Source organism: Bos grunniens, chromosome 18 (assembly GCF_055505025.1).
Source record: "Bos grunniens cultivar Pamir isolate PY7600 chromosome 18, Bosgru_T2T1.0, whole genome shotgun sequence".
NCBI lineage: Eukaryota > Metazoa > Chordata > Mammalia > Artiodactyla > Bovidae > Bos > Bos grunniens.
In genome coordinates, this window is record NC_141182.1 from 55,388,520 (window position 1) to 55,411,798 (window position 23,279).

Sequence of the window (23,279 nt, forward strand, 5' to 3'; positions counted from 1 at the left end):
ATTTTATTTAACCCACCTGGTGGCTCAGATGGTAAAGAATCTGCCTGCAATGCGGGAGACCCAGGTTCGATCCCTAGGTTGGGAAGACCCTCTGAAGAAGAAAATGGCAACCCACTCCAGTATTCTTGCCTGGACAATTGTGTAGACAGAGGAGCCTGGCAGGCTACAGTCCATAGGGTTGCAAAGAGCTGGACACAACTGAGCAACTAACACACATATCCAAAATATTATCATTTCAACATATCATCAGTATAAAGTCACTAGCCAGATAGCTTACATTCTCGGGCATTGAGTTCTTTAAATCCTTCATGTATCTTACACAGACAGCACACCCTGACGTGGGGCCACCAATTTCAAGCACTAACGGTCACCGTATTGAACGGTGTAGCTCTAGAACCTTCTGGTATTTCTAGAACAACTGGACATCCAGTTATTTTTATGTAGGATAGGTTGGCAATGAATACAAAAACAAAGGAAGTTTAATGTTATGCCAGCAAAACCAAACACACCCACACAAGGGCCATGGTGGCGGCAGAGGGCTCACTTACAGACTGGGCAAAGGGATGTGAGTTGTGGGGAGTCCAACATGGGCTCCGTGGTCCCCGTCTTTTTGTTTCATGCATGGCAGTGCTCAGTGCTAGGGGTGCAGAAATAAACAGGCTGTGGTCCCTATGGGCACTTGGAGGAAGAAGCAACCATGCAGAGGGCAGGCTTCCGGCATGAGAAACAGAAGGAACCCCCAAGCTCTGGTCCTCACCCTGTCACTGGCTGAATCACCTTGGACGGGTCACTTAATGTCTCTGGGCCCGCGCTGGGCTGGTTGTCAAACCAGAGCCTCGGACCGGATTTAGATCAATGGTTTGCAGACTGTGGTCGAAAACACGCGTGCTCCCAACCCTGAATCAACTGAAGCAGGCCTGCTCCTCCATCTTCCGTGTGAGGCTTCTGGGCTCAGAAAGGAAGGAAGAACATCTGCAAAACTCCACAGCAGTGGCTAAGCACCCGGGATCCAGCAGCAGGAAACTGGGGTGTCTACACCACCTTGGCCACTCGCACCCCCGCTGAGCCTCGGTTTCCTCCGCAGCAAAGGGAGGGGGCTCTGAGGGTCCCTGCGGGCTCACCCGTGTAACACTCTGCCTGGTGCTCATGAAATGCTCAGAAACGCCAGCTCCTTGCCTCTTGAAGCTTCCAGAGCCAGCCTACAGGAGAACCGAGGCTGGTTAAGGAAGGTCTTAGCGGACATGTAGGGGATCTGGCAGAATCCAGGGCAAAACTCCAAAGGCTGCCAAGGGCCAGGCAGGTAACATGAGTGAAGGAAACAGAGCAGATGTGAAGCCAGTCTGGAGGGAAACACAGAAAGTACTCACTTTCCTTTGAACTTCACAGCACAAAACCACAAGACAACAGCATCAGCCAAGTCCCGGGGACTAGAGCGGGAGGGGATGGGAGTCGGGGGGAGGTGGGGGCGGAGTTCGCGTCCCAGCCATTCATTCCAGCCATCTGCTGCCACCCAGAAATGAGGACCCGGCATTGTCAGATTGACGGATTTTTTTTCAAGAGGAGCCAGAAATCTCGATTTTAATGGGAAAATCTGGTGTTTAAAGGCTGGCAACCAATTCAGTTTTTTTTTTTTTTTTAAAGAAAACATAAAGCAGTTCCACACAATGAAAAATGACGGAGGGACGGGGGCGGGGGGCTGTCCCTTGGTGACTTTCAAATCACAGACTCTGGAAGGCTGTCCTCTGCCACCCTGAGATTAGGGAGAACTAACTGTCAGGGAAGTGGTGTGCCAAGACAAGAAGAATCTTTGAGATCTTTTCTTCCTCCAAAACCTCTTCCCCGGTGGTCAGGGTGCAGCTAGTCTCAGGGAGCCCAGTTTCTTGTCTTCCTGCTCCTCCCAGGCCTGGGTCTCCTGCCAACAGTGGTCAGGATAAAGCGGAAGCAGAGAGAGAGGGGCCGGGGTCAGGGGTACCCCAACAAACACCAGAGAGAGGGCAAGGAGTAGCAAAAGAGAGGCATCATTTTCCTCAGTTTATTTCAAGAGAACAAAGAATCAACCTTCAGTTCTGTACAAAAATGTGACCCCTCGGGCCAACCCCTCTCCCACGCCCCGCTAAATTGCCAAAAAAAAAACCCAAAATTCAAATTCTGGAAAAAATTACTATGAAAAATCAGGGGAGAACTTCCTCCCCTCCTCCCTCTCCCCAGTGCAAAAGTTTGGGGGGCGGGGGGTGGATGGGGGTGTGTGTTCATGGCCATGGTCAGAGGTCCGGCAGGCAGGCAGGTGTCAGGCGGGTTTCAGCAGAGTTAGTGTTTGGCGACCAGTGGGGCTGGAGATGGAGTGGAAGGTGGGGTGGTAGGATCCAGAAGGAAGCCAAGGGGCTCAAGGGAGGGGAAAGATCTCCAACCCTGCCTCACCCCACAGGACACTTTAAAACAGTTTATAAAAATCGGAGCCGGAGAGTAAGAAGAGAAAGGAGTCATCAGAATCAAAAACTAGTGGAAAGATTTTTTTTTTTTTCTTCTCTAAAAGGCAAAAAACTACAAACAGCCCAGGTCCTGAGCTCCCCCAACACCTGGGTCCTCCACCGCCCCCCTGAAACCCGGCAGGTGTGGAGCTGGGGAGCCGGGAGAGGTGGGTTCTTAAAAAAGTCACCCCTGGACCGGAAGGCTCTTCATCTCACGTCGCCGCCTTCCGCTGCCTCTCGCCGCTGCTGTCCCAGAGATGGAGACGGCCCAGGGCTACGCTGGCAAACTCAGCTTCTTCCCCTTTAGGACTGTGAAGAGAGGGGCGGGGGAGGGCATGACCACGGGGCCCCTAAAAAGGGGACAGCCTCCCACGCCCACACCAGGGGCTGGACGCTGGGCTGGCAGGGGCAGCCTCCGGAGTCCGGATTAGCCATGGCGGGGGATCAACCTGAATTACTGAGGGTTGAGGCTGAGGGACTGAGTCATGGACCCATTTCTCCTAACACTGGCTTCTCCTCTTCCATCCTGGAAGGACTCCTGGGCCTGGAGGCCTTGGATCTCTGATGGGCAGTAGGCAAAACCACCCCCTGCTTCTGCCCTCCCTGCCGGGAATCCTGGGCTGCCTCCAAGCCTCTGCCCTCCAGTCTCCTCTTCCCTTCCTGCTAACTGACTGGGGACCTAGCTTTTAATTACCATCTCTAAGAGGCCTCCCCCAACCGCCCACCCCCATGTATGGTAACCCCCTCATTCTCCACCAACACCTCCCTGGTTCCTTTCCATCTCTGCCCTTCTCACTGTTTGCAGTCATTTCTCTTGTTCATTCGTCCCACACCCTCTCGCCACCCCCCTCCACACACACACATTATAATACAAAAAAGGAGGAGAGGGCTTCATCCATCTTTCCCCCTATGGTAGTATCTCAGAGCCTCGACCTGGCAGTATCTCAGAGCCTCGCCCTGGCCACGGACATAGAAAGTGTTCCCTAAATTTGCTGGTTGACTGACTGACTGACTGAATGAATGAATGAATCTTGGTGGGCCGGAGTCCCTGAGGGTGAGGACAGAGATCAATTAGCAGAGAAGAAGCCCTCCCTTCCCTGAGCGATGCTGGGGCTGCTGATTTCGGATCTGTTAACAGGTGTGAGACGGAGAGACAGTGGGTCTGGGACCTCAGGGCAGGAGAAAGGGCTTAGGAGAAATCCCAAGAGAAGAGAATCAGAGGCCACCCCGACCCTCTCTTTGGGGCAGAGGAGGTGGAGCCAGGGCCCCAGGGGAGGGAGGGCAGGGCTGGAGAAGGTGTAGGCTCCCTCCCGCACCGCCTCCCCGCCAGCTACCTTTGGTGATGTAGAGGTAGAAGAAGTCGCAGTAGAGGACCGTCTGGACCAGGCCCGCCACGATGGCGATGAGGTCAAAGAAGCCCTCGAAGTGGTAGCGCCAGATCCAGTTGAAGAGATAGAGCGTGCGGTAGACGCCCAGCGCAAACAGGTAGTGGCTCGTGATGGTCTCCGCCTCACCCGTCTTGCTCACCATGAACAGCTGCGGCAGGATGGCCACCGACTCCAGGTAGATGGAGAAAGTCCAGAGGATCTACGGGGGGCGGGGGGGCGCGTGCCAGGGAGTTGGCGGCAGAGGGCAGGGAGGGAGGGAACAGGGCGGAAGAGAAAGGGGAGGACACGGGGTGTGTTGGTTACAGTGACACGGGAGAGCGGATAACGGGGGGCCACGATGCCTGCCGGGCACTCCCCGTGTGCCAGCGACCACTCTGCCCACCCCACACGTATTCTGTCGATCCCCACAATAACCCATGAGAGAGGTAAAATTACTAGCATTCTCCCCTCCTTTATTTTTCGCCGAGTCACGTGGCTTGCAGGACCTTAGTTCCCTCCACCAGAGACCGAACCTGGGCCTTGACAGTGAAAGTGCTGAGTCCTCACCACTGGACCACCAGGAAATCCCCAGCATTCCCTCCTACAGATGAGGCAACTGAGGCTCAGGGACAGTAAGAGACACGCCCAGGATCACAATGCTAGAGAGTGGCAGAGCTGGGATTTGAACAAAGAGTTCAGAGCCGGTATTCAGAGCACTTGGCAATTACGCCTCTCCCAAGGGAAGACCCGACTTCCCTGGTGGCTCAGACGGTATAAAGCGTCTGTCTACAATGCAGGAGACCCGAGTTCGAGCCCTGGATTGGGAAGATCCCCTGGAGAAGGAAATGGCAATCCACTCCAGAACTATTGCCTGGAAAATCCCATGGACAGAGGAGCCTGGTAGGCTACAGTCTATGGGGTTGCAGAGAGTTGGATACGACTGAGTGACTTCACTTCAAAGGAGGACCAGGTTGGAATCTTGGCTCTGAGACTTCCCTTCTATGAGACACTGGGCAAGACAGCCAGATTCTTAGAGCCTCCACCTCCTTCTCTCTAAAGTGGGGGTGATTTTCCTGCCCTGGTAGGGGCAACCTTCAATGTGCAAGCTTGAGAGACATAAATCAGACCGTGTCACTTTCTGGCTCAAAACCCTCCAGTAGCTGCTTCTTATCACATCCAGAATAAAACCCAAGTTCCTAACCTTGGCTCTAAGTTCCTAACCTTCAAGGCTCTCCTTGATCCAGCTTCATCTCCGAGTCCCTCCAGGCTACGACGGACTACCCAGGCCTTGTCTGGTTCTCCAACACACCAGCCTCCTCCTGCTGCAGGACCTTTGCACTTGCTGTTCCTGCAGCTGTCCCCCCAGACAGTCACATCCTGCCTCTTCCACCTCTTTCCAACCTCAGCTCATCAGCGAGGTCCTCCTTGACCATCCTCCCCCAGGACTGTCACATCCCCTGTCTTGTCTTCCTCCCTGTCACATCCCCTTCCTCACCGGACTGTGAGCTCCGTGAGGCCCAGGAGCCTACACCTTGGGCACTCTGTGAGCCCAGCCCCTGGCGTAATGCCTGGAACCTACTCCATGCCTGGATGAATGCACGAGAGGATGGGAGCGAGGTCCCCAAGTGCTTGTCATGGGCCACCATTCAGGGAGCTCTGACCATCATTTGCAAGCAGAACAGGGCATCATAGGAGGGAGACCAAGAGAGGGAAGACAGCTGCTGGCCCCTTTTTAGTCCCCAGTTTCCTGAAAGCCCCACCTGGGGTGACTTGTGAGGTGTCAGTTCACTGAAACCTCCACTCAGACAACACCACCAGCTGGCAGGTGTGATTCCTCCTGGCTGGTTTTGGTTTGTGGGAGCGAAGTGGCGACCATCAGGATGTATTTCTAAGAACTGACATTTATATAGCATTTACTACATTCAAGACACTGCTCTACGCACCTTACAGCTACTAACTGGCTTATGCCTTAACCCTATGAGCTAAGACCTATTGTTATCCCCCTTATACAAATGAGAAGACCGAGGCCCATGGGATCAGTAACTTGTCCAAGGCCACACAACTGAGATGTGGGTAGAAACAGATTCCTATCCTGGCAGCTAGACTTCAGGGTTTGTTCCCATAATCACTCAGAATCCACCAGCAAGGTTCTCGGTAAATCAGGTTACTTGAGGCTCTCAGGAAACATGCCCATAAAATGGATATATACCCAATTCCTAGCCTTGGGGAATAGAATCATGACAAAAAAGGAGAGAAAAGGTCTGTTGTATTTTTACTTGATCTATTCATGACGTCTGAATTTTTAAGGAATCCTTTCCTTCTATAATTAAAAAAGTTTTTCCGCATGCACCCAATGCTAGCAAGGGTATTTTTTTTTTTTTTTTAATTGGAGGTAGCATGGTTTTAGGACTTCCCTGGTGGCTCCGACGATAAAGAATCTGCCTGTAATGCAGGAGACCAGGGTTTGATCCCTGGGTCAGGAAGATACCCTGGAGAAGGGAATGGCAACCACTCCAGTATTTGTGCCTGAAGAATCCCATGGACAGAGAAGCCTGGCAGGTATAGTCCGTGGGACTGCGAAGAGCTGGACATGACTAAGTGACTAACAAAGCACGTGTTTTGAAAGCAGGCGAACCTGGGTTCAAATTCTGTGAGGCCTCACCTCTGAGCCTCACCTTGCATGCTAAGCTGCTTCAGTCGTGTCCGACTCTGTGCGACCCCATGGACTGTAGCTGGCCAGGCTCCTCTGTCCATGGGATTCTCTAGGCAAGAATACTGGAATGGGCTGCCATACCCTCCTCCAGGGGATCTTCCCGACCCAGGGATCGAACCTGCATCTCCTGCATTGGCAAACGGGTTATTTACCACTAGTGCCAGCTGGGAGCCTCACCTTAGTCCTAAAAGAAAGAGGGATGACGAGGTCTGCTTCCTCAGGTGGCGAAGGGATCAGATGGGATGATGTCGGATTTGCGCAGAGCCAGACATAGATTTGGTGCCAATACTTTGCACAAGTGACTGCCTTCTGAATGAGGGAACCACCCAACCAAACCACCCAACCTGGAGTCAAGAAGCCTAGATCCTGGGCCAGCCTCTTCTGCCTAGAGCAAGCGCCACTGCCTTCCTCCAGCCTCAGTCTCCCTGCCTGTAGAATGGGTCCAGCTCAGTGAGTGCTCCATGCAAGATGATGGTGATCAGAAGTTTCCCAAGTCCAGACCCTGCAACTAACCTTTGGATTTCCTCCTTCTGACATTTCTGGGGCACTCGGGCCAAAGTTACCCCTCAATCAGATTTGTCAAGACTGCAGGATGCTTTTAGAAATAGATTTGGAATCTGTAGCCAAAACTGTCAAGTGAGACATCTCAGGAAAACTCCTGAATTATAGTTTCTGTTGAAAACATCAGCAAAGCAGGGGCGGCTTGCGGGAATCTTAGTTTTCCAACCAGGGATCAAATCCGCGCCCCTTGCCTTGGAAGTGCAAAGTCTTAACCACTGGACCACCAGGGACGTTCCAGAGCCAGCTTCTTACAAGCAGGAGTGAGTGGTACTGGGGGAGGAAAGACTGCTCTGAATTTGATTCCTGCCAGGCCCCTGGAGGCAGGAGATGGCAGACTGACCACAGTCCCTCTCAAAATTACTCCCAGGAAACTGTATAGCTCCTACCAAAATACCGGGCAATAAAAACCACGACAGCTAGCCTTTAGGAGTAGAAGTATATATACACTTGGCCCAAAGCACTGCAACGATCATGGACAACACTTCCTGCCTACTGCCAGACATTGTGCTTTATCAATATCAATCCCGAGTTAGAACCTATGAAGTAGGAACTATCCCCATTTTACAGATGAGAAAACTCAGACATAGAGAAATTACATGACTTGCCCAAAGTCCCACAGCTTCTAAAGTGTTAGTCGCTCAGTCATGTGCAAGCATTTGTGACCCCATGGATTGTAGCCCGCCAAGCTCCTCTGTCCATGGGATTTCCCAGGCAAGAACACTGGAGTGGATTACCATTTCCTCTTCCATGGGATCTTCCCTACCCAGGGACCAAACCCTGGTGTCCTGCAATGCAGGCAGCTTCTTTACCATCTGAGCCACCAGGGAAGCCCTGGGCTTCAAATCCCGGCTCTCTGGTTCTAAAGTCCCTGTGTAAGCGATGCTGGCTAATCTCAGGAAATCCTCACAGTGACCTAATCTTAACTTTACAGACAGGGAAACTGAGGCACAGAAAAGTCAAGTTCCATGCGCAAGGTCATGCTAATAGAAAGTAACAGATCCAAATCCAAGTAGCCTGGCCCCCTAGAGCCCCTGTTTCCAACTCCTGAACTATTCATTAGGCCGATGATTTTGGAAGAGTCATTTTGACTCCCCAAGCCCCAGTTTCCTATCTATAAAACGGGGCTGCTGTGAAAAGTAAAGCGATGACATGTGTGACACGCTCAGAGCAGCGTCTGGTACTTGGTGAGTGCTGCTGCCATGACCAGAGAAGGCAATGGCACCCCACTCCAGTACTCTTGCCTGGAAAATCCCATGGACGGAGGAGCCTGGTAGGCTGCAGTCCCTGGGGTCGCTAAGAGTCGGACACAACTGAGCGACTTTACTTTCACTTTTCACTTTCATGCATTGGAGAAGGAAATGGCAACCCACTCCAGTGTTCTTGCCTGGAGAATCCCAGGGACAGAGGAGCCTGGTGGGCTGCTGTCTATGGGGTTGCACAGAGTCGGACACAACTGAAGCGACTTAGCAGCAGCAGCAGCAGCAGCAGCAGCTGCCATGACGTTGCTGTCATCCGACTCCAGGGCCCCTGTCTTGAACGTTATTTCCTAAAAGGAGGAAGTCTGAGCAAACCCTGAAGAAGGAAGCCTCTGACTGGGCCCACTGTCCACAGCCGTTCTCCCGCAGCCCACCCCACACCACTACACCACTCCCGGGACCCTGCAGGTGGCCTACCTCCAGAGGGGTAAAGTCATGGTTGACCAAGAACGCCAGGATGGCCGTGGGAATGACGAGGAACTCCACTCGGAACGTGTCGTGGTTCCCATCATAAGTGGCTTTGAACTTGCTGTAAATCATCCAGACTGTGGTGAAAGAGCAGGCGATGTAGACCACCTGTCGGGTGAGGATGAGGAGGAAGCTTCAGTTCCAGGCACAGGGCCCCAGCCCCCAAGAGCTTAGACTGAGGAGTCCGGACCCCCAGCCCCTCCTCCCTCAGACCCAGGGGTCCAGCCTCCAGCCCCTCCTCCTTCAAACTAGGAGTCCTGGCCCCCAGCCCCGCAGACCCAGGAGTCCCAGCCACTGTCACCGCCCCCCTCAGATTCAGCAGTCTGGACCCCCAGCCCCCTCCTCCCTAAAGCCTGGGACCCACGTTCCCTCCTCCCCCGACCCTTCTGGCGGCTCCCCTCAGGAGGCCTTTACCTTCATGCACGTGTTGTAGAGTGAGATGTAGTTGGTGAAGAGGTCCAGGTAGCGGGCAGTGAACACCACAGCAAACAGGACCTGGCTCTTGCCTGAAATCCCTGTGGTGCAGACAGGCAGGGTCAATACACCAGGGGCCAAGGCCTGGAACAAGCCTGGAGGCGGCTCTGGAGGGCAGCTGTCCCCAGAGGCCTCCCCAGCCAGCGGCCGGAGCAGGGCTCTTTCCCACCGCCCACAGCCAGGGGGCAGCCCGGCCCCAAAGCTACTCCAACCCGAGGCTGTGTCCCGGGCTAGGCCTCATGGCCACCCCCAACACCCTCAGGGTCCTCCTGCAGTCCGGATCCAAGGTGGGGCCTCAGGAGGACCCCCCCTTGACCTCTGGCCTCCGGAACAGGTTGCCTGCCTCCCGCTCCCTTCCTGGCCGCTACAGTCCACGTCACCAACTTCCAGCCACCTCCCTGCCTGCCACAGCTCCCTGTTCCCAGCCCCAGCAACTCTGAGGCCACGCTGATGGGGGCCGGGGGAAGGCTGAACTCGGTGCCTGGAGCCACCCCCACCAAACTGGATGCATCCCCGGTTTGCGGATAGGAGCTAACCCCCTGGTGACCCCGGACCTGGAAGAGGGACCCCTAGCAAGCAGGGACGGGAAAGGGGACCCGTCTCCCTATGCCTCCAAACCCTCTCCCCGAGTCCTGGGGTGTCCCCCGCACTCTGCCCCTTCCTCCGCCCCCGTGGGTGTCTCACCGGCACACGAGCGGGACTTCCAGATTTTGAGCAGTAGCAAGATGATGGCTAGGAGGTGGGAGAGGTCTCCCAAGAATCGGAAGAGATTCATGGTTGGGGGGATCTGGCAGGGCTGGGCTGGAGGGAGGCTGGAGGGGGGCTGCCCCCCGGGGCTGCTGTTCTGGCCGGGCGGCTAGGCTGTCGGGGGGGCGGGAGAGGTGCCCTCGGGTGGGCTCCGCTCCGGGGAGGGGGCTCTGGGAGGGGGCGCCGAGGCCGGAGCTGGTGGCCGAGCCGGAGCTAGGAAGAGGGAGGAGGGCGGGAGGGGGAGGAGTCCGGCGGGAGGCTCCGCCCCGAGGGCGGAGTCCCGGCTCTCTGGCGCCCCCTACCCCCGCTTCTCCGCCCTTGCAGAGCCGGGCGCCGAATGTTCCCCACCAAGGCCGCCTCCTAGGAACTTGCGGGGTCGCTGAGACCCGCAACTCCCAAATCCGGGCGCCTGTTCCCCGAGGCGCCTGTTCCCCGAGGCGCAGCCTCTGTAAAGGTCGCAGCCCAGCCGCATAGATTGTGCCCTTGACAGCGATTCGGGAGGCAGGTCTCTGAGCTTTCAGGATCCTACACAAAGACCCAGAGGCTGGCTTTTCAGGGACCTCCAGCTCCAATCCATCTGAGAGAACAGAAAGCAGCCTCCGGCCCCTCCTCCATCAGACTCAGGAGTCCAGGACCTCAGTGTCCTCCTCCCTTGGGCTCAGGAGTCCAGCCGCCAGCCTCTCCACCCCCTGACCCAAGAAGAGTTCAGTCCCCGCTTCTTTGGGACTTAGGGTCCCACCCGAGGATTTTGTGTCCCAAGTATCGTAGACCCAGGAATCGAGATGCACAATCCCTTCCTCCTTCTGGGACCCACAAATTCAGGCGCCCAGTCTCTTCTTTTTCAGAAATATGAGCCTTCACTCTTGCTCTCCGTGACCCTGGAGTTGGTAGCCCGAAGCCCTGGCTCTGGCCACCCCCACCCACCCACCAACCCCGGAACTGCCCCCTCAGAGGCACACAGACACACTCTCGGGAGCCCGGGTGTCCTGTGCCACACTCCACCCTAGCCCTTCATAGATACACGGGGCCTAGCCTCCCTCTTTATCAGGAGGGGCAGGAGCTGGGCAACTGCTCTTGAGGGATGCGAGGGGAAACAGGCTGCGTCTAAGAGGGGGTACCTGGTGCTTTCTTCCTGGATGTCTGAATAACCATGGGTGATGGATGTCAGGGTCTGTCAATAACAGAAGGGGCACAGCGGCATCAGTTTCCTCAGATCGCAGGATGGATAGAGTGCTTGAGGGTGACATCCATGAGTCTTGGACGCATGGGCCCCTGAGTGTGGTTTGTGCTAAGGAGTCAGTTTGAGGGTCTAAAAGGGACTCAGGCCTGGAGGAGGGGGCTCTGATCACTGGGTCCCAGGAGGAGAAGGGGGACAGAGACTTGGACTCCTGGAGCTGAGGAAGGAGGTGGGCTGGATACCTGGTATCCTAGGTCTGAGTGAGGAGGGGACTGGGGGCTTGGATTCCTGGGTCCTGGAGGCAAAAGGAGCTGGGGATTTGAATTTCTGGGTCTGAGAGAGGAGGGCGCTGGGAGGCTGGATTCCTGGCTTCATGAGGGAGACTTGCTTGCAGGCCTGGCCTCCTAGGGCAATCGAAGCCAAAAAATGGGTCCTAGCATGACAGACTCAAGTCTGGGGATGGCCTCCTGCTTCGCAAACCTCAGCGTGCGGAGGGGGCGGAGGGCAGGCAGCCCCTGGGCCCTGGAGCTCAGGTGCAGGTCCTGAGTCCCCGACTGCACCCCCGCCCCCGGCCCCTTCCCCTGTCCCCAGATTTATTTGCAGCCCCTCACTCTCTGGTCCCAGGAGGAAGGCAGAGGCTGGGAGCTGGGGAAGGGGCCGGCCCCCTCCCCCAGCCATGACAGGAGGAGGGGTCCCGAGGGAGCCCAAGAAGGGGGGCTGTGGGTCTCCCGGCAGGGGCGGACGGGGACTGAATGTTAATCGCATCCCGAGTGAGTGTGTGTGTGTGTGCGCGTGTGTGTGAGTGTATGAGAACAGAGCGAGTGTGCGAGTCCCTCCCGCTCCGGCTCCAAGCCCTGGCCGCCGCCACCGCCCTCCGCCCGCCTGCAGCCTCCCTAGCCACCGGTGCCCGGCTCGGGGGTGTCGGCCCGGGTGGGTCCGCCTGGCCCCCAGGGGTCTCTCGTGCGTCTGCCATCTGCCCGGTGAGGATCTGTGTGTGCGGGTGTCTGGGGCTGGGCTGGAGGGGGGGGTGTGTCTGTAAGGGCTGCGGCGGCTGAGGGCGGGAGGGAGGGAGGGAGGGGTCTGCCTGTCTGTCTCGACCCCGAGCCACCTGCCTGGGTGTCGCGGGCCCCCCAGGTTCCTCCCTCCGAGCCTCCCCCAAACCCGGATGCATGGTGTGTACCTGGGCTCTGCGCCTCCTGCCTGCGTCCAGCCGGGCGTCTGGCTGCCCGTGTCCTCCTGTCTGTCTGAACAGCCCCTGACGGCAGCGGCAGCCTGGCCCATCAGACCCTCCAGTGTGTGTGTGTGTTTGTGTGTGTGTGTGTGTGTGTCTCCCTCCTCAAGCTCCGGGGGTGTTTAGGGGAATCCCAGGGAAGTGAGGTGGTGCGTGTATGCGTGTGTGTATGTGTGTGTGTCCGCCTGTATTTGAGAGTGGGGGCGTGGGGGGGGTGCCTGGAGGTGGGAGGTGGCCAAGCAGGAAGGGGCAAGCAGTCGCCCAGACAGGCTGTCTCCCGCCTGCCCCTTACGCAAACACACACACTGGCCACCGGCTTCAGAGGTGACCCAGACAGACAGACAGACAGAGACTTGGGGGGGGCCACTGAGGGCACAGAATGGGGGTTTGCGAATGAGCCAGGGAGAGGCGGGACCGGACACATGGACAGGGGGGAGGAGCCGGGGCTGAAGCGGCAGAGGGGGGCACCCCGGGTGGGCGGAGGGGGGATCCCCACGGGGTCGGGGCGGCGAGAGGACACCCCGACAGCCTCCGCAATGTCCGGGGCCCAACTTCCAGCGCAACATGTGTAGCCGCGTCCTCGCCTAGCCGGGGCGGCCTCAACCTTGGGGACAGACAGGGCAGGACAGACTGAGGAAGAGAGCCGGAGCCAGGGAGCCAGGCCGGCAGGAGGTCCCGGCCGCCGCTGCCGCCGCCGCCCCAGGGCCTGGCCCCCACACACACCCCGCGGCTCCCTGAGCCCCCCGCCGAATCTTCGGGTCGCTGGACTCCGGTTCCTTTCCTGGCACCCCCGCAACACCCCCCCAGAAAAGGGTCATGAAAAGGTAAGGCTGGGGTAGGACTGCAGGGGATGGGGTGGGAACATGGACCGCCCCCCGCTCCAGATCTAGGACAGGGAAAGTTGGCAAGGGGCCTCAGTTGGAGGGAGAGGGCTGGAATGGTGGACAGGGTTCTCTGGGGGGAAATCTTTGCGCCCTATCTCCTTCTCCCTCGCTGAGCCCTTTCCCCAGGTCTCTGCACCCCAGATCTCCTAACCCCCTCACTGCTGACACTTTGATCCTTCTCCCCAGCCCCATACACCTGACGCCCCGACTCTCTATCCCCCACCTCTCCCTCTCACCTTCCCTCTCTGAGCCGTCCCCCCACCACCGCCCGCATCAGCCTCCCCCCTCGGCCGGTCTACCTCCCTCTCTCCAGCTCCATCTCCCCTCCCTTCTCAGCTGCCAGTCGGCTATTAATACCCCTGCCAAGGACCTTGAGAGTATCCAGGCCTTGGCACCCCCTGCCCCAAGCTCCCATCCCTTCCTCAAGGTTCTGGAATACCCTTCTAGCCTCTTCCAAGCACCAGGATTAGGGTGGGGAGAGAACGGGGTTGGGGGGGGCGGGAGCCGTCCGCAGCACGACGCGAACTGTGCGGTGAGGTGGGGGGGAACGCGGGCTGTGGATCGAAGTGGCTCTCTCATCTCTTCTGTGATGGATCCGGGGGGAGTAATGGAGACAGGGACACCCCAGGAATCTCTGGCACCCTCCTCCTTCTCCTCAGCTGGGGGACAGACTGTACTGTGCACAGGACCTGAGTGGGGCGACTCAGAGAGGCTGGAGCTGGGGCGGGGGTTGCCCAGGATACTGGACGAATGGGGTTTGAGACCACAAGGGGTCCTTAAGGGAGGAGAGGGCTATGGGCCTGGATTCCTGGGTCCTGGGCGTAAAGGAAGCTGGGCCCCTGGATTCCTGAGTCTGGGGGCAGGAGAGAGCCCGCACTCCTGGGTCCTGGGAAAGGATGGAGCTGAGCACCCACAGTCCCCGGTGGGTCCGGGGGAAAGAAGGGGCCCCGAGACCAGGATTCCCGAGTTGATGGGAGAAATTGGGAGGATGGGGCTTCTGTGTCTGAGGGAAGAGGGGGCTGGGGGCTCAGTGTCCTGAACCCCGTGACGGGGCAGGGGATGAGGGTCTGGACTCTTTGGCCCCGTGCAGATGGAAGTGGGGACTGAGACTCACGAGGAGGTGGCGATTGGAGGCCTGAACAATGTGATCCCTGAGGGTGCAGGTTTGGGGGTTGGAACACCAGACTGCCCCAGCGGCTGGGGCTGCCACCTCTCTATCCATCTCTGGAGGGGTGGGAGACTGTCCTCCCGAATCCCTCACCGGAGAGAACTGGGCATCCAGCCTCTTGAGAAGGGTGGGGCAGGAACTGCCCTCTTGGGCTTCAGCCAGGGAGCAGGACCCCAGGGTCCCCAAGGCCAGAGGCCGGGCAGGGGTAAGTCTGAGACAGGCAGAGAAGAGGCTGAGGGGTGAGCAGCCACCAGGAAGGGAGGGGAGAACCAGTGTTATCCTGGGGAGGGGGGAGCGCCAGGCCACAGCTGTGGGTTATTTTGGGGCAGAGGGGGGCTATTCTGAGCACTGACTGAACCAGCTGCTTGGGGAAGGGCAGAGGAGAGGAGGGGCGAGGGAGAGCCAGGATTAAAGCATGCTAGGAGCCCCCACCCCCACCCCTCGGGAGACAGTGCCCCAGGGTCCCTGGGAAGGCCTGGGGGTAGGGGGGTGGGGAGTGAGGCCTCTAGGCAGGCAAAGGGGTGTGGGCCTTTCCCCTACCCCTGGCTGGCTGTGGGGTGGATGGAGGCTCTGCGCTACCATGGCAACCGGACAGGAGGCTGATGGACAGTTAAGAGCAAGCCCTTCCTTGTCTGGACCCTCACCCCTTTCCAGAAGCCCCTTCTGCAGGCTCCAATCCCTCTCTGGGAACCAGGGGTCCAGGCCCCCAGGGCCCTCCTTCCTCAAGACCCAGGAGCCAGGAGTCTGGGCTCCCAGCCTGACCACCCCAGGCAACTAGTATTCAACAGGGGACATAGGGAGAGATGCTGTATCGCTTCTCAATTACCAAATTGCTCTGGGCTGGGAGCCAGGGACCCCCACCCCTCCCAGCTCTCCACAGCTGTGCTCCCCCCAACTCCAGAGCCCAGTCTGGACTGTGACTCTTTCTAGCTCTTACTAAGAGTGGAGGGACAGGGGTAGGAGTAAGGGGACGAAGATGGGTTGGGGGGTGTGTGTTCCAGGGGAGGGGTACGGTCAGAGGCATTTGCTCCCTGCAGGATGGCCCACTAATTTCTCTTTTTTTTCTCTCTCTCTCTCCCCCCACACACCTGACCCCTTTTCCCTTTCTCTTTTTTTTGTTCCCCTCACTTTTTCTTCCTTTTATTTTTGATCCCTCCTGCCACTCGCCTTCCCGGCCTTCCTTTCATGTCTGTGCTGGGCACCTCCCTGGTGGGGGTCTTGATCTCTGCCTTGCCTCGCTATTTCTGTCTTCCTGTGTTTTCTGTCTGCTCTGCCTGCCTCTTCAATCTCTAATTCTGACTGTTTCTCCGTCTCTTGTGGGTGCGTGTCTTGTGGTGGCTGTGGGGTCTGTCTCCATCTTCCTGCGGTTTCTTTCCACCTTCCTCTCTCCGTCCAACTTTCGGGTTTCTCTCCTCTCCCCCACCTTCCTTGGTCTATCTCTGCATCTCTCCCGCCTCTCTCATTCCCTCCCTATTTCTGTCATTCCGTCTTATCTCTCGCTCTGTTACTCTGAGCCTATCTGTCCCTGTCTGTTTCTCCTTCCATCTCTTTCCTCCACCCCATCAACTCTCTCTCCCTGACCATCTCTCTGTGGGTGTTTTCATCTCTTCCTATCTTCCTGGGCCTCTCTCTCTCTCTGTTCCTGTTCTGATCTGGTCTCTGCGGGTCTCTTTTCCATCTGGCCTGTCTCATTGTCCTCCCTTGTCTATCTCTTCTCCCCACTTCTGTATCTTTTGTGGCCCCATTACCCATTCTCCCTGTGTTTTTCCCTTCGCTTCTGTATCTCTCCCTTTGCCTCCGTATTTCCCTGTGTCTCTCCCTCTATTACTCCAACATTTCTCCTACCTCCGCGTCTCTCCTTCCTCGTATCTCCCCTTCACCGTGTATCTCTCCTTGTCTCTGTCGTTCTATTTCTTGTCTCTCATTCCTGTCCCTCTCTCTGCTCCGCGTGTCCGCCGCCCCGTCTCTGCGCACCACCCCCCCCTCCTCCGTGTCCCTCCCCGGGCGCCCTCGCGCTCAGAGGCCGCCCGGCAGGGCCCGCAGGCGATGCGCGGCGCCGGTGGCCCCCGCGGCCCTCGGGGCCCCGCTAAGATGTTGCTGCTGCTGGCGCTGGCCTGTGCCAGCCCGTTCCCGGAGGAGGTGCCGGGGCCGGGCGGGGCCGGCGGGCCTGGCGGGGGCCCCGGCGGGGCGCGACCGCTCAACGTGGCCCTCGTGTTCTCGGGGCCCGCGTACGCGACCGAGGCGGCGCGCCTGGGCCCGGCCGTAGCGGCGGCCGTGCGCAGCCCGGGCCTGGACGTGCGGCCGGTGGCGCTGGTGCTCAACGGCTCGGATCCACGCAGCCTCGTGCTGCAACTCTGCGACCTGCTGTCGGGGCTGCGCGTGCACGGCGTCGTCTTCGAGGACGACTCGCGCGCGCCCGCCGTCGCGCCCATCCTTGACTTCCTGTCGGCGCAGACCTCGCTGCCCATCGTGGCCGTGCACGGCGGCGCGGCGCTCGTGCTCACGCCCAAGGTGCGCGCGACACGTGGGCGGGGCTCGGGGGGCTATGCGGGGGCGGGGCCTGGGTCGGCCGTGGGTGGGCGGGGTGGTAAGGGGCGTGGCCAGTCCTGAGGGTCAGCCTCGGGGATGCCAAGCTCAGGTCTAGGTAACGGGCGGGGCTGACTTGGAGGGACGTGATCTATAGGAGGAACAGAGTGTGCCAGGGAATCAACTAGAAGCAGGGTCTGAGGTGACCAGGCTATGGGAAGAGTTGAGAGGCTGCGGGAGCGGTGAATCGGGAGGGGGTGGGATCCGAGGAAGAGGCGAGGCCAGCCAGGGAGGGGCGAGGACTGGGTGGGTGCCAGAGGGGGCATGCCTGAGATGGCAAGATCTGAGTGAGGGGTGGGCTCTGGAATCAGCGACGGGGTGTCAAGTGAAAAGGAATGGGGCTCAGAAAAGGGTGAAGACTAGAGAGTAAGCAGGAGCCAGAAAGTCAGACACGGTGACCAGGAAAAAGGAGTATTAAGTACTGAGGGATAGGGAGGGGCCCGGCTAGCTGAGCATGAGGTCTAGAGGTCAACGTAGAAGGACGGAACCATCTGGTGGAAGGATGAGTATGAGAAAGGGAGGCGTCCTTAGTGAGTGAGCGAGAGAAGGGTAGCCTTGCAGCTAGGAAGTGCGGGAAGGCCAGTCAAGGAAGAGGTGAGTCAAGGAAGGGGCGGGGCTAGCCAGGGAGGACAGGCCCTCAGCTCGGTACTAAAGGAGGATTTGGACAGGGGAGGTACCCAACTGGAAGGCGTGGAAAGCAAAAATTCAAAGAGTGGGCCTGGAAAGATGAAGGCCTCCCGCTTAGAGGCAGGCTCAGCCATTGAGAGGTCAAAGCCAGGAGCCTGCAGGGGAGGCAGGGTCAGAGGCTGGAGCTGGCTGTGGCATGGAGAGAGGCCTGCCTCCCGAGGGCACAAGAGGGGTCAGCTGGAGTGGACTTCTGGTAGGGAAGGGCAGGATTTGAACAAGCCTGGTGTGCGGACTGAGAAGAACCAGGTCAGCTTAAAGGAGGCGTCTGAGAAGAGGCGGGGCCTATTCAGGGGTGGAGCCAGTGTAACAGAGAAGTGGGTATCGCCTGAGGATGGGGCCACCTGAGTGGGTGGAGCCTAAGTCTCCACCAATTCCCTGCTGTGAGGGCCCTGCGGCTTTGTGACTAGATCTCTATTGCATGCCGGGACTCGTAGTTTTCTTCTGTCTCGAGCACTCTGGGAAAGACCTCTGTCCAACTTTGTTCTTCTCTTTGGCATGGGGTTGTCCAGAGATCTGTAGGCAGATCACCTGCGAGGTGAACTTACTACTTCCTGGCTGACGCCTTCTTGGGATACGGAGAGATGTTGTCCCTCCTGCCTCTATGGCGTCTGAGAAGTGTGTGCCCCTCCATTTCATTGTCTGGTGGGCACTGTGGCCCCTTCAGTGCACACCCGTTGCCTTCTGGGAAATGTAGTCTTTTTAGTGTCTTAGCGTGGTCCTCACAGCTCTATCTGTGCCCCCATTGAATGCTGGGAACGTTGTCCCCTGAGTACACATTCAGCTGCCAAGGATGAGGGCCTCACAGGGTCTCATAGCATTCTGGGAAGCCTCATACCTTCAGGACAAGTGCCCTAACCCTCGCACATTTAACCACAGGCATATGCCTAGGGAGAAAGTCCACTTGCTCGTCTCATTGCATTACTGGAAGATTTATTGAGGACTGATTCTGTGCCAGGGCTGTTTCAGGTTCTGGGGAATACAGTTAGGGAAGGTTAAAAAAAAAAAAAGACACGGTCTCTGCTCTTACGAAGCTTGCATTTCTAATGAGGAGACAGACAAAACAAATAACAGATAGTGAAATCTGTCCTGGAGGAGAGGTAATGACCAAGGCCGCCGTGGTTTCAGTAGATGGTGGTCAGGGGAGGCTTCCCTGAGGAGGTAAAACTGAGCTGGACCTGAGGCCGGAGGAGGGGAAGGAGCTGGGGGGTGTCCCTGAGAAAGGTGACAGTGAAGGGCAAAGCCCTTGAGTCTAGAAGGAACCTGAGGTGTTTGAGGAAGAGCAAAGAGGTGGGGCTGGCAGGACATGAGGTCAAAGAGGCCACAGGGACCAGGTCATGTGGGGCCTTATGGGCCACAGCGAGGACTTTGGCTTTGACTCTGACACAGAATTTTTGGAAGGTTTTCAACCAAGAAGGGAGGCGATCCAACTAATATTTTGAAAAGATCACTCTGGCTGTTGTCTGGAAAATGAAAGGTTCGAGAAAGGAAGCAGAGATGGGTTATGAAGCTGTTGTCGTCTAGGCAAGAAAGGGGAAGCGATGAGGGTCATGATGGGGCCATAGTGAAGAATGAACAGCTGGGGTCATATTTTGAACAGAGAACTGAGAAGACTTGGAGATGGCCTGGATGTGGGCCCAAGGTCTGTCCAACAGGATTTTCTGCTGAAATGATGAAAGTGGTCTTCATCTACTCTGTCAAATATGATAGCCACTAGCCATGTGAGCTGTTGAGCACTTGATGTGTGGTTAGTATAACCAAGGAACTAAATTTTATTTAACTTTGATTTAATTTGAATAGTCATGGGTGGCTAGCAGCTACCATACTGGAGACCACAGGAGACAATATTTAAACCCATGGGTTTGGATGAGATCACCAGGAAGAGAGAACAGAGAAGGAAAGAGGAGATGAGGGCACTCCTATGTTTAGAATTCTGACAGAGGAAGAGAGTCTAGCAAAGGAAACAGAGAAGGAGGGGACAGGAACGTAGGAATAAAAGCAGAGAAGGGCAAGCCTACTCAGCAAAGCTGAGTTGGGAGAGACTACCTTCAGCACTTTCATGGCCTGTTGGGAGATGTAGTCCCTCTCAGTGGATGCTGGGAACTGTAGTTCTTTCCCGGGTTGCTGCCTGTGTTCACTAGGGTTATGTTAGCTGCTGTAACAGATAAACCCCCACTTTTCAGGGGCTTAACTCAATAGAAGGTTGTTCCTCACTCATATAAAATCCAAACAGGTGTTCCTGATTGGAGTTGGCTCTCCTCCAAGCTCTGACTCAGGGACTCAGTTTCCTCCATGCTGTGCCTTTGTAATCCCCTAGATTCCTCCTCGGGGGCCTCTGCATCTGCCCTCTGACAGGGAAGAGTAAGGTGCTTGGGCGGAAAGGTTTTTATGGATGAGCCTAGAACTCAGTCCTGAGGCTAAACCTAACCCAGGTCTAGCTCTGTGCCCCAAGCAAGGAAATGAGATGAGTTTGGCAAACAGCTAGATGTTGAGAGCTGTGATGCCCTTATCCATTGTTGGGAGATGAGGTCCCCTCTGGATCCCTGGGAGCTGTGAGCCCCTCGCTGGCTGCTGAAGGTCAGCAGCTGGGAGCTGAGATCTCCACATGGGGGAGGCCTGACATCCTTCTCCTCCCCTGCAGGAGAAAGGTTCCACTTTTCTTCAGCTGGGCTCGTCCACAGAGCAGCAGCTTCAGGTCATCTTCGAGGTGCTGGAGGAATACGACTGGACATCCTTTGTAGCCGTGACCACGCGTGCCCCCGGCCACCGGGCCTTCCTGTCCTACATCGAGGTGCTCACTGATGGCAGCCTGGTGGGCTGGGAGCACCGCGGGGCGTTGACACTGGACCCTGGGGCTGGCGAGGCCGTGCTGAGCGCCCAACTCCGCAGTGTCAGCGCCCAGATCCGCCTGCTCTTCTGTGCCCGTGAGGAGGCCGAGCCTGTGTTCCGGGCAGCTGAGGAGGCTGGCCTCACGGGGCCTGGCTACGTCTGGTTTATGGTGGGGCCCCAGCTGGCTGGAGGCGGGGGCTCAGGCGCTCCCGGGGAGCCGCCTCTTCTGCCAGGAGGCGCCCCACTGCCTGCTGGGCTGTTTGCAGTGCGCTCGGCAGGCTGGAGGGATGACCTGGCCCGGCGTGTGGCAGCTGGTGTGGCCGTTGTGGCCAGAGGTGCCCAGGCCCTGCTGCGTGACTATGGCTTCCTGCCTGAACTTGGCCACGACTGTCGCGCCCAGAACCGCACCCATCGAGGGGAGAGTCTACACAGGTGAGCAGGGCTGGGCTGGGAGGGCCGTGAGAGGACTCCTGAACTAGATCACCTGGGGTGCTCAGTGACCTCAAATGGGTCACCTTGCCTCTCAGAACTTCAGTCTCCTTTTCTGTAAAATAAGTGAAATTGGCTCTTCTTTCTGGGATTAAATCAAGTGATTTGGGAAAAAAAACCCTGAGATACCAGGAGAGGATTACTGTATTTCACGATTTTAGCATGTGCGTTTTTGCAGTTTTAATGTCTTTGAAATCAAGACATGTCTTACGATCATCACTTATCATGATTTCATGGGCAGTGCTTTTTTTTCCCCCTTCATGGTTGTAAAAATAGCAATACATCTAGTCGATAGCATCTTAGATTCGGTGAAATACCTAGTTGGGGGGGCTTCCCTGGTGGCTCAGTCGGTAAAGAATCCACCTGCAATGCAGGAGATGCAGGCTCGATCCCTGGGTCGGGAAGGTCCCCTGGAGTAGGAAATGGCAAACACTCCAATATTCTTGCCTGGGAAATCCCATGGACAGAGGAGCCTGGCAAGGGTCCTAAAGGGGTCCCAAAGAGTCAGATGTGACTTAGTGACTAAACCACCACCACCACCCTAGTTAGCGTAGGAGGTGAACTTCAGTAACCAAAAGACCCAACAATGCAATGTCTCCAACAAGGTAGAGAGGTCTCTCACTTAACAACCCAGAGATCCATGGTCCAGGTTATCAGGAGACTCCATCGTTCCATGTGGTCATTCAAGGGCCCAGGACCCTCCCACCTTGTTGCTCTGCCATCTTTCCATATGGTGGAAGCTGGGTCAAAGGGCATGTCTGAATTCTAGCTCATGAGAAGGGGGAAAGAGAGGAGGTGGAGAACACGCCATTTCCTTTAGGCCAGTGAGGCAGAAGGGACGAGTCTTACATCCCATTCGTGAGAATGTAGTCACTTGGCAGGGGCTTGAATTACTGGTTGTTTGTAGCCACATCCATGCAGATTGGCTAGACACCGATTCTGATTGGCTAGTGTCTGTGCCACACTGATTGTTAGAGTTTTAATATCACCTGCCCATAGCCTGGGTTAGCAAGGAATGTCAGGGAATATGGGGAATGTTGATTCTAGCTGGACAGGGCTGTACGCAACTGGCACGCTACTGTTTTATATTATTTAATTTGTTCACACTACTGTTTTAGATGAGGGGACCAGGGTTTGGTGAGAAACAGCATCTCTACCCTAGGAAGCTTTGGGAGTTTGGTGACAGAGCAGTGGAAAGAGGAGCCTTGGATACTGAAATGAGGATGACCTGAGTTTGGGAAGAGGTGAAGGGTGGGGAAGAAAGCCTAAGGGAGGAGAATTGAGAAGTGGTGATTTGGGAATCAGGATCCAGGGACCAGACGATGAGAGAAGCCTCCCTCGTTCATAAATACTTACTGAGCGCCCGCTAGGAACTAGGGCTCCTGCTGGGACCTGGGAACGCAGAGATGAATAAGACCGTGGACTTCTCTTCAGAGAACACAGGGTCCTGTAGGGGTAGCAGACAGGGACGGCATAATGACAGCACAGCATGATACTTGCAGTAATGGAGGTTGCATGGGCTTTGTGGGAGCACCGTGGAGGAACTGCTAAGCCAGAACATTTTTGGTCGCAGGAAGCAGTCTCATTCAAGTTTCCTCGGGGAAAATGGGGTTTATTGGAAAAGATAAACACGCACAGAAACTCAGACATCAGGAATTGAGGCCAGTTCCTCAATTCTAGGTACTCTTTCAATTCTTTCTGATTCTCTCTCTCTCGTTTCCCTCCCCGTCACTATCTCCATCTTCATCAACATCTCCCTCTCTGTCTCTACCTTGTCCCCCCAGAGGGCAGTTCTTCTCCCTGTCCAGTTCTTCTGATGACCCAGAATTTCTGTTCCTTCATGATACTCATCATTTCAGCCCATTGTGTCTGCCACGTGTGTGTGTGCTAAGTCCCTTCAGGCATCTTTGCGATCAGGGATCTTTGCGATCCCACGGACAGGCAAGGATACTGGAGTAGGTTTCCATGCCTTCCTCCAGGAGATCTTCCTGACCCAGGGACTGAACCTGCGTCTCTTACGTCTCCTGCGTTGGCAGGCTGATTCTTTACCACTGGCACCACCTGGGAAGCCCTGTCCACCACCATCCCTCCAAATCTCACAGCTAACTTTCTCCCAGGAGAGGAATTGGGTTGGCCTCAGTCAACATTCCAGACTAGGCTACACAAGTTATGGGTCA

The 23,279-nt window shown here is 56.6% G+C and overlaps 2 protein-coding genes across 3 annotated transcripts in view; one reads left to right on the forward strand and one right to left on the reverse strand.

Annotated features, from left to right (window-relative positions):
* Window positions 1-2,018: 2,018 nt before the first annotated feature.
* KDELR1 (KDEL endoplasmic reticulum protein retention receptor 1) lies at window positions 2,019-10,269 on the reverse strand. Its single transcript, XM_086353388.1, has 5 exons — window positions 9,992-10,269; window positions 9,248-9,348; window positions 8,783-8,941; window positions 3,803-4,055; window positions 2,019-2,777 (listed from the first exon to the last, which is right to left on the reverse strand). Exons 1-5 carry the CDS (start codon window positions 10,080-10,082, stop codon window positions 2,743-2,745), a joined length of 639 nt encoding a protein of 212 aa, XP_086209514.1. The 5' UTR covers window positions 10,083-10,269; the 3' UTR covers window positions 2,019-2,742.
* Window positions 10,270-13,146: 2,877 nt separating this feature from the next.
* GRIN2D (glutamate ionotropic receptor NMDA type subunit 2D) overlaps window positions 13,147-23,279 on the forward strand; it is a 34,300-nt gene continuing 24,167 nt past the window's right edge. The window contains exons 1-3 of one of the 2 annotated variants that reach the window (XM_086353386.1): window positions 13,147-13,286; window positions 16,535-17,025; window positions 20,426-21,045. In XM_086353386.1, coding sequence (XP_086209512.1) covers window positions 16,561-17,025; window positions 20,426-21,045 — 1,085 coding nt within the window. In that variant the 5' untranslated portion in view covers window positions 13,147-13,286; window positions 16,535-16,560. Of the gene's footprint in view, window positions 13,287-15,543; window positions 17,026-20,425; window positions 21,046-23,279 lie in introns of those variants that run through there. The other variant, XM_086353387.1, reaches the window with a different exon arrangement.

Bases quoted from the DNA above. Each gene is read 5' to 3' on its own strand.
- KDELR1 (XM_086353388.1), bottom strand. From the start codon at position 10,082: ATGAATCTCTTCCGATTCTTGGGAGACCTCTCCCACCTCCTAGCCATC. The intron at 8,942-9,247 runs GTAAAGGCCTCC...CTCACCCGACAG, and splicing joins TCTACAACACGTGCATGAAG to GTGGTCTACATCGCCTGCTC. The intron at 4,056-8,782 runs GTAGGCCACCTG...CGCCCCCCGTAG, and splicing joins ATGACTTTACCCCTCTGGAG to ATCCTCTGGACTTTCTCCAT.